General features: G+C 31.2%; 2 protein-coding genes across 3 annotated transcripts in view; both read left to right on the top strand.

Annotated features, from left to right (window-relative positions):
- LOC142330499 (multiple inositol polyphosphate phosphatase 1-like) overlaps positions 1-13,474 on the top strand; it is a 461,575-nt gene that overhangs the window by 280,242 nt on the left and 167,859 nt on the right. The window lies entirely within an intron of this gene.
- LOC142329998 (alpha-tocopherol transfer protein-like) overlaps positions 1-13,474 on the top strand; it is an 89,023-nt gene that overhangs the window by 38,190 nt on the left and 37,359 nt on the right. The window contains exons 2-3 of one of the 2 annotated variants that reach the window (XM_075375000.1): positions 614-740; positions 5,883-6,033. In XM_075375000.1, coding sequence (XP_075231115.1) covers positions 620-740; positions 5,883-6,033 — 272 coding nt within the window. In that variant the 5' untranslated portion in view covers positions 614-619. The remainder of the gene's footprint in view (positions 1-613; positions 741-5,882; positions 6,034-13,474) is intronic. The other variant, XM_075374999.1, reaches the window with a different exon arrangement.

Raw genomic sequence — 13,474 nt, 5'->3', positions numbered from 1 at the left:
TTTAATTCCTTGTACGAAGTAAAGGAAGTATTGTGATCGCGAATAATTTCCGTTTTCAGATTTCAACGGAAATATCCATTTTGAACATCCCTGAATCCATTTTGAGTAGTTTCGGCGTGACGTCTGTATGTACGTACATATGTATCTCGCATACCTCAAAGACGATTAGCCGTACGATGTTGAAATTTTGCATTTAGGACTGTTGTAACATCTAGTTGTGCATCTCCGCTTTTGATTACAATCGACTGAACCAAAAAGCCTAAAATCCAGAACAAATTAGACTTTTAGAATTTTTCTTAACTGCAATAATAAGCCCTCATTGAGAACTTTTCAACGATATATAATAAGTAGTACTTATATTCATCGGTTCCAGATTTATAGCCAAATAAAATTTTAATTAATGAAATATTTGAATCTTTAAAAAACGAGGAGAAGGCACATATAAAATTAAAAATTAAGTAGTAATTGTAATATCCATTAAAATTATAAATTTAGCTACATAATTTTGAATTATTTTGTAAGTTATAAGTAAAATGAAATATATATTTTAGATAACCAAACCTACAGCCGATAAAAACAAAAACAAAATTTAACGTAAAACATTTTTTTTTTTCAGAAAATGAAGTTAAAGTATCCGTTTATGTCGCCTAAACTTGAAATACTACCAAAAGAACATAAAGATGATGTAAGAAATATAAGAAACTGGTTATGTCACCAACCACACTTACCAAAACTTACAGGTAGAGTATTAAACATCACATTATAATTATTTTTTCTAAATAACAGTTAGCGAATAAGTTATAATTAATCTATACCCGCAAAGATCAGTGATAATTTCATGAAGACTGTGATCGATGATATACTGTGCAGTGAACGAATATTAGCCACTCAAATCTGAAGTTTTACTTTAAAATAAATCTATCGGCCCACTTTATGCGAGTAATATAATTTCTTAGGTTGTTTCGCAGAGGTTTCAGTTTTTTTCTGATGACAATAAAAGGAGCACTACGTGTAGTATAAATACGGATAGGGGAAAAAGCCAGACCATATGATATAAAGACGATATCGTCAGCGATTTAGACAAAATTCTAATTTTACACCGTTTGATGCGTATGATATTTCTGAAGTGTTCAGATATCTAGGCCGTTTTGTGAATTTGGTGCTCGTAGGCGGCTGCGTCTCACTTCTTGGAGTGATGGATATATGTGTAGCTCGTTAGATCTACAGATCGCCAGACTGGGATATGTTATTAGTTCGAACCCGACAACAGAACGGTGACCAGGAATAATACTGAGGAGCGGTAGACGTTAACTACAACCGGTTCGGTCGGGTCTTAAGTTATTGACCTCTCTTACAGTGAACTAAATGTAAGTTCAGCTCTGATATATTTGATTCTGTACGTTTCAGTAAATCGATTTTATTCTAGAAATAAATTTTAATAAATATTAATTTTCTTAATAGTAACTACACTTTGATCTTAGCCAAGAGGCCGAGAAGCGATTCTTAATAGTAATTAAATTTACTTTACTTACAAGACCCTACAGATTATCATTATCGGAACCAACCACGTATGGGGATAAAAGGGCTGCATCGAATCGTGTTTTTTTTATTCCCGCCAGAAAACAGAACAAGTTTTGAAAAAATAACTGTTCGATTCTATCGATATTTCATAACCGATAATCGAAACAAATGTAAGGGGGAAAGGACACCCGGACAAGAGTCGTGAGGATCCAAACTCTTAAGTCCTTATTCAGTTTTTACTGGCCATTAATCCACAAGGTTGGTCTAGAAGCAAAACTCGTCGTCGTAAATCAGCTGATCTCAAAGTTGAGACTTCTCAGGTTGGAATCCTAGTAAAGGTATTTACTTTTATTCGGATTTGAATACTAGATCGTGAATATCACGATCAATGTTGTTTGGTGATTTGGGTTTCAATAAACTATACGTCTCAGGTAATGGTCGGCCTGATTCCGTACAAGAGTACACCTCAATCACACGTCACGAAGCTGACTACGGGCTTCGAATCCAGAAAGCTGCACGGGATATCTGGAGACTTCCGAAATATTCTTAGGTAATATATATACTGGCCACTGAAACCAAAATATGTTTTTAGAAAGCTAAGAGAGATGTTGTAACGCTTTTGTTAATAATATCATTAGAAACATGAAAGAAATTTATAAATCGGTATACTATTACTGATATCAATTCGGAAAAATAAAAAAATGAGCAGATATTTTTAATTTCTATTATTCAGTAGTACACATGCAAAGGAAATACTTTATTAAATAACATGAAATTCTCCCTACAATATTTACTGGTCATATTGTTTATTATTCGCTTATCACAGCCGTCAGTTTCTCTCTTTACGATCTCGATAAAATAAAATCGTATTCCTTTCATAAAGAACGTGCAACACGTCAGCCAGTATGTTCCAGGTATTTAACCGCGAAATAAGGAATTACAAATAACTATTAAATAGGTTACAGTATAAAAATAGAATCATTTAACAGTTCATTTGTTAATAAAGTTTTAAAAATATGTAGAATAAAATAACACAAATTTTATTTCTATTACTCCATAAATTATCTACATCAAATCATCATAAATATATCAGATCATCTATATCTATAAATATCATATCAAAATATACAGATATATAAATATAGATGAAAATATATCAGATCATCTATACCAGGAAGGGTTGTCGTTCATAGGCTTGTTCGCGCGACTGTCAGTTGACGTTTGTATAAAGCTTACTATAGTATTCAATAGTTTTTTAGGTTGTTATAGCTGCTATTACAGTATCGGTGTCGGGAGTTTTTTTAGATTGTTGTAATTTTTTTAAGGTGTTGAAAAAGTTATTGACCACCAATAGATTGCGTTGTATGTCCCAAGAATATAAACGTTGGTCTGTCGTATCATAGAGGAAATTTTTCACAAACTGTACTGATCAATTTTTCGCTACCAGTATTCATTCCAAATACGTAAAAATAATGGTAAAATAATATAGATTAAGTGGTAGTTTGTTTATGACAAAAGGCGGACGATTAAAAATAGGTTAAACGAACCGGAGTATACTAGCGACTACGAAAGGTAAATCCCCCATTCCGTGGGGATCTCTCGCTTGTTGCCTGTTACAACCAGTTGTCACATGTAGTCGGCCGCTCAAGGTCGCTTGCAATGGATGTGGTTTCGTTGCACTCTGTATTGGGTTCAGCACTACTACGAACTACTATTCTCGTAGTCTTTTCCAACAGACGACCGGCCCCTAAGATGTAATAAGTAAATATAGATTAAATTAAAAACTAAATAATTGAATGGTGACTCAAGAAAAAACTATTTATTTTTTACTTCCTTGTACGAAGTAAAGGAATTATTGTGATCGCGAAAAATTTCGGTTTTCAGATTTCAACGGAAATACCCATTTGAGCCATCCCTGAATCCATTTTGACTAGTTTTTCTGCGTAACGTCTGTACGTACGTATGTATCTCATATAACTCAAAAACTATTTGCCATAGGATGTTTAAATTTTGGATTTAGGACTCTTGTAATATTTAGTTGTGCACTTCCTCTTTTTATTGCAATCGACTGAACTAAAAGTGTCCAAAATAGCCCAAAATCCCCAAAAAATTGGATTTTGGACTTTTTCGTAACTACAGTAATAAGCCCTCATTGAGACCTTTTCAACGATATATTATAAGTGATACTTATTTTCACTGGTTTCAGAGTTATAACCAAATAAATTTTTAATTAATGAAATATTTGGATCTTACAGGTAAAGGCACATCGATTCGAATCACACTTCATTTCCTTTTTTTTTTACTTTTTTTTAATTATTTTTTTAACTTTTTTTAAATTTAAATATATTGATTTTATAATTATTAAACCTTCATGGTAAAAAAAGGTTTAGAAAAATAATAATAAGAAAAAAAATGGAAAAAAATCAGAAGTTATCAGTGAAATAAAATTTTACGTATTTTAAAAATGTGTATATGTAATTTAATAGGCATTATTACAAATATTTATATGTAATAGATTTAGTAAAACATCTGATTATATAATATTAATTGAAAATTGTAATTTAGAATTGTATTAAATTTAGATTATCTAGTTTCATTTTTGTTTAATTTTATTTAATTATTATGGAATTTCTGTATTATTTTATCTATATTAAACTTTACAGAGTGATGACTGAAAAATAGACCCTCACAAAAACAACATAATGGCAAGAAATTCTTATTTTTTAATTCATTACTCCTATGATATTGTCGGATAATATTATCCCTAAGTCGGAATTGTTCATCGTTTCGTTTATTTGTTACTTATATATGTAACTTATTTTCTAATCATTTAGTCGCTCTTTGGTTTGATATACTACTGATCTTAATTTGTGTACACATTCTCTAGTTTTCAAATTTTCTCTTTCTTTATATTCATCATCCTCTCATAATCTTTTTATTCTTTCTTTGATTTTAATATTTTCTTCCTCTTTATATTTATCAACTTCTCTTAATTTTTTTATTCTTCCCTTGTTCTTAACATTTTCTTCCTTATATTTCTTCTTCATGTTATCTTTCTTTTTTCTGTATTATTGTTTCTTTTTCATTTTTGATAATTCACCAAATAATAAAAACTGAATATTTTACACCGTAAGTTCGAAATTTACATTTGTAACCAGTATACAGGAGTTTACTAAAAAAAGTAGTTTAATTGTTATTAACTTTTATTTATACGACACACTAGAAATCTGAAACTTTTGTTAATCAGCAACTCACGAAGGTACGAATAATACTGATCTAGTAATACGATTATTAAAGGGACTTTTACTCTATCCTAATATTTCATGTATGATTGTTGAATTAATAATTGTATAAATATTTGATGTTTTAAAAACTAATATTTCAACAACTGTATAACTTAACTAAAGTAAAGTAAACTTTATTAAAGAATTTGAGGACCGTATCTCACTTTCAAATAAAATAAGTTTAAATGAAGTGCTGTAAAGAATGTGAACATATAATTTATTAGGCGTAAAAGGAAGTCATGTGGTTGAAATTTGGATGTTGACATTTTGGATTTAGGATTGCTGTAACATGTAGTTGTGCACCTTCCCTTTTGATTGCAAACGATTGAACCAAAAGCGTCTAAAAAAGTCCAAAATCCCCAAAAGATTGGATTTTTAACTTTTTCTTAACTCCAGTAATAAGTCCTCATTGAGATTTTTTCAACGATATATTATAAGTAGTACTTATTTTCACTGGTTCCAGAGTTATAACCAAATAAAATTTTAATTAATGAAATATTTGGATCTTGCAGGTGAAGGCACACCGGTTCGAATCACACTTCACCTCCTTTTTTTTTTAATTTAAATATATTGATATTTGATATTAATGTGAATATGTAACTTATTAGGCGTACAAGGAAGTCATGTGATGTCCACATCAAATTTTTTTAAATGTTATCAGTAGATCCAATAATGACAATTTTTGAAGAGAAATTTTATCGAAGCGATGAATATAAAAAATAACCATAATCAGATACGGAGGTGCCGTATAAAATGAGAATGAGAATTACTGTCAAAGTTTAGGAAAAACTTTGACACGCAGGATGGGGATGGATTGCCAGACCAGCGTATGGTTTCTCCTGTATATTATTACCTCTATTATATTATTAGCAGTGCCAATACCCCTTTAGCCACTCCAAGGGCAGAACTACTACTATCAATACATTTACCCTTTCGAGAATTTTACTAATAGTAATTAGTATTAATAAAGTTGCATGTAAATTATTTAGATAAATAATGGTAAATTGCCCTCCATAGCTTACAATTGTTGAAATGTGTATTATATAATGAAAAAAAAATTACATTTTTTTTTTTCAGATGAGCACATAATGTTATTTCTACACAGTTGTTACTACAGCGGTGAACGCACTAAAACAACCATCGACAATTATTATACCGTTCGAACACAATGTCCAGAATTATTTAGTGAATGGAACTGGGATTTAATTAAATCTGCGTTTAATATATAGTGAGTAAAATAATCAAATATAAAGTAATAATTTAAATTACAGTAATGGTTGGCTTTGTAAGTGTTTTTTTTTTTTTTTTTAATTTTATCAATTACTTGATCAGTTAGGTGCATTTTCTTTTCATTCTATTTTACACCGATCTCTTATATATGTATATATATATATATATATATATATATATATAATAATAACAAAGTAAAATCCTTGGCTAGTTTTGTTTTGTTTTTTTTATATATTTATAATGTATATTTTTCTGTTACGCATTTTAAAAAGAATTTTATTAAAATATTGTACGTTCACATATATACATACACACACGCGCGCTCACAAAGATAATGCACGCTGTGAATATAATGCACCACGGAAAACTATACATTACACTATTGCATAAAACCATAATTACTGTCTTGTTTTTTTTTGTTTATCTTAATAAATTACTCTACATGTGTGTGTTTGCGCGCGTGTTGGAGAGAGAGAATAATTAAAATATTAACTTGCACAAGGTCAGTTTTCGATGAATTCAAGCATTAAATAGGTTTAATTCAAGTAAAATAAAACTGCACAAAACATTTTTCTTTTAATACATCAACAATAAAAAAATAATAATTTAAAAAATAAACTAAAGAATAATTTTCTTTTTTTAAGTTACAGGTATATTTATAAAAAAAAATCGTGTCGTAATTATATTATAAAAATAGAAGAAATAATGCAAAATTAAAATATCCAGTAAAATTTACGAATAAATATTTTTTAATATCAAAAACCAGGTTCTGGGTTCGAATCCCGATCAGGTTACGGTCATTTTTTGTACGCAAAAAAATTATAAAGTGACACAATTGGACGTAAATTTGTTGTTGCTTTAGTAAATAATATTAATATCTAAAAATAAAAATTAATTCCTACGATAATTTCATGTTCGGAATTTATGTTACAAATACTTTTCCGTTGAGGATTAGGTCGAATAATTTGTATTTCGGTTGGATCTTTGCACATTCTAGACATTATATGATGTAAAGGGTTACGAAGTGAACCCTGTACATTTTCTCAGGTGGCTTTTTTATTATGAAGAAAGCTATTTTTATCGCTGCACGCGTTTATGTCGGTCGATAGAATATGATCGATAATACACTGCTTTGTTGACGAAAGCTACCACCCGTTTACTACAGGTGGAATTATTCGTCTAGTACTGCAATTGTTACGAAGTAAGTTCAAACACGGTTCATCCTTTTACGTTAACCACGCTTTTTCTTTATTCTTTATCCTTTCTTCCTCGATTTTGATTATGCGGGTGTAGGTCCAGCTCTGTTAGGATCGTGCTAAAACTTCGAGACCTACAGAACAACTGCTGTGGTTTCAATTTCATATTCTTAATGCGATTGAGCACGAGAAGGTTCGGCCTAATAATTACGATTTCTGTCCTATGGTAACATTTGGCTAAAGCACCTGTCGATCGGGTAAAACCTAGCCTCTTAAAATCTTTCGAATTTTCTTTCTGGTAAATAAAATGTTATTATGTAATGAAATTAAAATAACTACTTAATACTCCTACCGTTGAAACAATAAACTGAACGACATTTAACTTTTAATAATAACTTTTGACTAACCTCTTGAAAAGTGGCAGGTAAGATGGGACAGGTCGTCGAAGGGGAGGTAAACCAATCGTCTTATTCCGCAGACTGGGGCCATGGCTGTGGAAAAGATACGATGAATTGACATTTGAAATTAACACAAGTGTTACCCGACCATGGTTCTTTTAATAACTATCATTATGAGCGGAAAAGAAGGAGGTCAGACGCTTGTTTGTACTGCGGTCAGAGTGACACAGTGTTCCACTGTGTCAGATGGGAAGAGACGAAGCGTGAGGTGATCGCCACTATTGGTGTTTTGCCACCTGAGAATTTGGTGGAGGCGAAACTGGTATATCATTAGCAAGATGCTCATTACCATCACGAGGATAAAAGCTCAGGAAGAGGTGGAAGATGACACCGAGGAAGAGGACGTTGGGCTGTTAACGTAGAGGAAGGGTGAACAAAGTGATCGTTAGTCCTCTAAACATTACCTAAAACTTTTGCCTGAAAGAATTTTTGATATGACTAACCCTTTCGGCAAGGGATGACCAAATATTGCTGGAACTGTAAGAAGATGGTGCTTGTAAACGTGAAACTTTTTTCACATCATGCAACCATTGTCGTATCGAGTAAATTTGACGTTCTTCTTAACTCTACAGTGGAAATATTTTTTATCCCCTACTTAGCACCGGTGAAATTTAACTCCGCCTTCCGGCGTTCCGAAAGGGATTTTTTTTTATTTAACTTATGCAATTCCACTTTTATTTAAAGAAAAGTATTTTTAAATTCCTTGTAAAGCTCAACAACTCTAACTAATCTCAACATTCATATTCCTAAATACAAATTTCCTCGTGATCTGTGGTGAATTAATTAATCAGTCAAAAAAAAAATTCATTGTACTTGAAAATTTAATTTAACCAAATGAGGTTTATTAAATTCTGATTAAATTTTAATGTTCGATATAAACAATAAACTGTAGTTTATTATATTAACAAATTGCGCTTTAAAAATAAAATGTTTATTTTAATATTTCAAACCGATAATTAATCATTGAAAGAAATAATAATAATAATAAGTTAGGAAATATAAGATTTAAATTGAAAATGTTATGGCAAATTAATGAAATAATAACAATAACAAAATAAATTGACAGATAAAAGCTAAAATTGTTTTTAACAGTAAAAAATGTCAAGTATTTTTATTTCCATTCATTGCCATAGTGATTTCTTCACCAATTAAAGTATTTTTATTTTATTCGCAGATTTTTACAATTTAAAAATATTTATTTTGATGTTGAAACTTCATTAACATATATTTAATGAACTTAACATTTTTCACAACACATTTAACAGCTGTTCCATAAAATTTCGTTTTAATGTAATGTAGTACAATAGATATAAGCAATTTTTACACTAAAAAAACGAAGAAGTGATTATCAGCCGTTTACACAAAATTCAGTTTGTAATAAATAGTTTACAAGTAGCTTTTCACATTTTTTATTTTTTATATGAAAAACAAATACTCATTATATTATTCGCTGAGGTTCAATAGGGTATTGAATACGGATTCAAGAATTTTTATACATCCCCGAAAATGCGACGCAGCCGTTGAGGACAGTCATTCCTTTTATTTAAAGATATGTTGATAGGATGTATAAGTTTTGTGTTTTGAAAAAGTGTTTCTTCTTTCTTAATCTTACAGTTTAATTAACGATAATATAATGTAGTGACTTTCAGTAAAAGGAATCTTTACACCCTTGTCATCTTGTGTGTCTCTGGAGTTTTTATAAAAACCTTTGACAAGTATATTATCTGATCTTTACCTACAAGACTAGTCTTCTGACTACGTCGTTTGGGTTCTTATAAAGGAAAAGAAATATTTTTCTTCTTTTTTTTGACATGGAAAGAGGCTAATGACCAAGTATTCGATGCCTCTAAAACCTCAAAAAAAAAAGTAAAACTTCTACGTTTACAAATATAGCAGCCAATCGTGTACGCTTAGAATGTTTATAACATCGACTGTTCTATCTCAACTTTTTTTCAGTGCATTTGGCAATCATTTTAAACGACTATATTCATTCAGTCGAGTGGAAAAAAAATTAAAGCGATTTAATTTTCTGACCACTTATATATATATATATATAAAATAAATATGTAACAAAAAAAGAAGTGCCTAAACAAAACAGTTTCTATTTTACGGATTCTTACACGAAAAAAAGCAACAAGTGATTATCCTGAAAATAATCTTTTTTTTTTTGAGTTCGTCATTTTTATTCCTCCCCTGGACCCGAACACGCAACTAAGCATAAACATAGCTCCATGGGATGCCATCGCCTCAAGCTCTCTCGTCGAGAACCATAGTTCCCTAAAGGTAGCCGGGAGTTTACGTTATGCGCCATGCCTCTAATGAGGGGATCCCAAAGGAATCCCCCCGCCAGGACTACGGTCTTAATTTACCCCCCAATACGAAGTTTCAAGAAAATCACAGGAAGTCCCTGCCCAATCATCGGCAGCAGGACACCTAAGCGGCCCACCCCTCCTTTCTTTCTTTTTCCTGTTTAGCCTCCGGTAACTACCGTTTTAGATAATACTTCAGAGGATGATATGTATGAGTGTAAATGAAGTGTAGTCTTGTACATTCTCAGTTCGACCAATCCTGAGATGTGTGGTTAATTGAAACCCAACCACCAAAGAACACCGGTATCCACGATCTAGCATTCAAATCCATGTAAAAATAACTGGCTTTACTAGGAATTGAACGCTGTAACTCTCGGCTTCCAAATCAGCTGATTTGGGAAGACGCGTTCACCACTAGACCAACCCGGTGAGTTGGCCCACCCCTCCTGGATGGGGCTGTCCTAACGCAGGTGTTCTCCAAGACACAGGCGACGGGTTTCAACTGCCGTATATCCTAGTGATAAACACTAGGATATACGTTTCCTCAGTGTTACATGTAAACTAAGTTAACATGTAACAATGTAACAAGTTTACATAAGTTAACAATGTAACTAAGTTACATGTAAAATATTTTTTTGAAAAAAATATTTTGTTAAAAAGGATAGTTCTAGTATTTTCCCAAACTTAGAAAAATATAGGAATAACGGTTTAACATAAGCCGAAAGAATTTTTTTTAATGATAACCAAATCATTTATTTTTAAAATAAAAATACTAACCGTTTCAATTTATTACGTATATTAATAATATGCAAGTCCGATTTAAGAGTAGAATCGATTCCAACACCCGAACATAAAATAAAGTCAACTCTTTATATTCCTAAACGACTAAGAATTTCTGAGAATTCAAAGTTCAATTTATTTTTATTTTATTAGATTTGATGAGTGATCTTTGAGGGGAAAAAGCATTACATTTAGTTCACATGCCACATAATGATAATATGTGTAATCCAGTCAATTTTTAACATTTTTGAATCCTAAATTTGCAAATTTAAAAAAGTTATTCCAAGGGCCCCGATTAAATAACAGAATAGTATAATCAGCAAAGGGATTAATATTTGGATATTTATCAAATTTTATATGTAATTAGTCGTTCAAATATATTAAAATCAATATAGCACAATAATCAAACAATTTACGTTCTTACGACTAACTGCAGTTCAGACGGATATTTCCACACGCTAAGGTAAGGTCGTTCCTTAGAGAACGCTGTAGGTCCTATGATGGATAGTTAATCTTTTAAAAAATTTTTTGAGTCGAATTTATTTGAGTGGATCGGTCTAAACTCATCGGTTACTAAAGAGATGTTGCCGTCCCGGATAAACAATCCGATCTATCGAGATATGAGCGTCTGCTCTGAACGGAGCTTACTTAATAATAATTTCATACTCAATAAGAACAAATAATTTTAATAATACAATAATAATAAAATATTACCTGTTAAAAAGAATGGGTAATCAATTTTCATACTTGGTTAAAAAAAAGAACAAACAATGAGTCAAAAATATTGCGTATAAAGTTGTTGAAATTTAGTCAAATCACGGCTGCGGATCTTACTTGCAAGTGGTTGATTAATAAATGCAGAAGTGTACGATGCGCTCAAGGTTCTTTAATGTTAAATCATTCTAATGTAAAACTAATCAACAGAATTGATGTCCTTTAATGAAATAACACGAAGAATGCATCATCGACAATAAAATCTTACTTTATAAAATAATAAAAACCTTTTTAAATTCTGACTTTTTATAAATATTTTACAAACAAATGTCTAATGATTGAACTTTATACGCCCTGTCCTACACATATATCAATGAATGTATCATTTTTTTAGGAATAGTCCACTTTTTCGGTCATTTCAAATAGCTGTCTGGAGCGAGAAGATGCATGTACCAACTGACTAGAGATGTCACCTTTCCTGCTATGATTCCGTCACAGCAAACTGCAATATCGTACATACCGGTTATTTCTATTTTTTCGGCTTTAGTTCTATCGCTGTTGAAGCAACGTAGCTAGAAAGCGAAAATAAAATTTTAATTAATGTTATTTAATTTAAATTTTTATATCTAATTTGGTCGATATTTAAGGGAAATATCAACCAAAATTTTGGGTATCGGGATTTTGCCAGATGTCGTCGTTTCAAGATCCCCTTAGTCCAAAAAAAAACTCAAAATATATTATAGAGATTTCCGGAACGTGTATTGGTCCGTAATTTGATTAACATCTCGTAACTGACTTAACATAAATATACTTCTTTTTTTTTAAACCTCCGGAACCAACGTTAGGTATTACTTCAGAGGATGAGATAAACGATAATTTTTGTAGCGTGCGAAAATGCCATACCTGACCGGGATTCGAACCCGGGACCTCCGGATGAAAGGCCAAGACGCTACTATTCGCGCCAGGAGAAAGCAAAATAAATACTTAAAAATTAGCTCAATACATTTCTATAGATTGATAGCATTAAATTTTGAAAAAAAATTTAAAAAAGGGAGTGGTAGTTTTCGCCATGTTTTATTTTTATCCTTTATATAGTGATCATAAAAAATTGTGTGGGGATATTCAAGTTATTTTTAACAGTTTTGCCTCATATCATTTAAATATTTTATTTTTCAATTCGCTTTAAAATAATGTTACGATCATGTCTTTCTCTTTTAAAATGGTTGAGTTGAACCCGCCAGGAGGCCCCCTTAGTGGTTTCATACCGAAATAGACTTTTTTGAGTTAGCATATATACTAAATTTCAATTTTCTATGTGTAACGGCAGAAAAGTTATTTAAGGATCCCCATATTTTATTAATATACTATGTATATAACATCCACGGCGTGGCTTCACCCGCGTTACTAGTTACTTTCGTTTCCCGTGGCGGTCAATTTTTTTTTGTTTTATATTTTTTAGTCAAGTAACCGGAGGCAGATGCAGTCAGTCACATCGTCCATACAGTAACAGTAGCAATGGTTGTGCCGCCGTGCCGTACACCCTCGCACCTATTAAAAAATCGAAATTTAAAAAAAAACCGAAAATGGTTTTTAGATATTTGTCTGAAGAATATTTGCGAACCCAAATCTATTGAATATATCGTTTAGTATAGTAGGAAACAAGGAAAATTTTTAATCATTATTCAAATTTTTTTTACCTTTTCCATCCCTTTCAAGATCGAATTTCGAAAATCTAGAAATTAGTTTTTAGATATTCAAATGAAGATTACACACACCAAAAAATCAAGTTGATTTCTTCACTTTTTAGTGAGAAACTGAAAAAAATAGTAGGGTTTCCAAAATCTATTTTAACCCTTTAAACTCGGAATTTCATAAAATATAGAAATTGGTTTTTAGATATTTACATGATGGTTACACAGATCAAAAATTCAAGTTAATATCTTCAGTTGTTACAGAGAAATTGAAAACAAAATTGTAGATTT

This window comes from Lycorma delicatula, chromosome 9 (assembly GCF_047948215.1).
Source record: "Lycorma delicatula isolate Av1 chromosome 9, ASM4794821v1, whole genome shotgun sequence".
NCBI classification, from domain to species: domain Eukaryota; kingdom Metazoa; phylum Arthropoda; class Insecta; order Hemiptera; family Fulgoridae; genus Lycorma; species Lycorma delicatula.
Note: the sequence above shows the minus strand (reverse complement) of the source record. Positions and strands in the feature narration are given on the sequence as shown.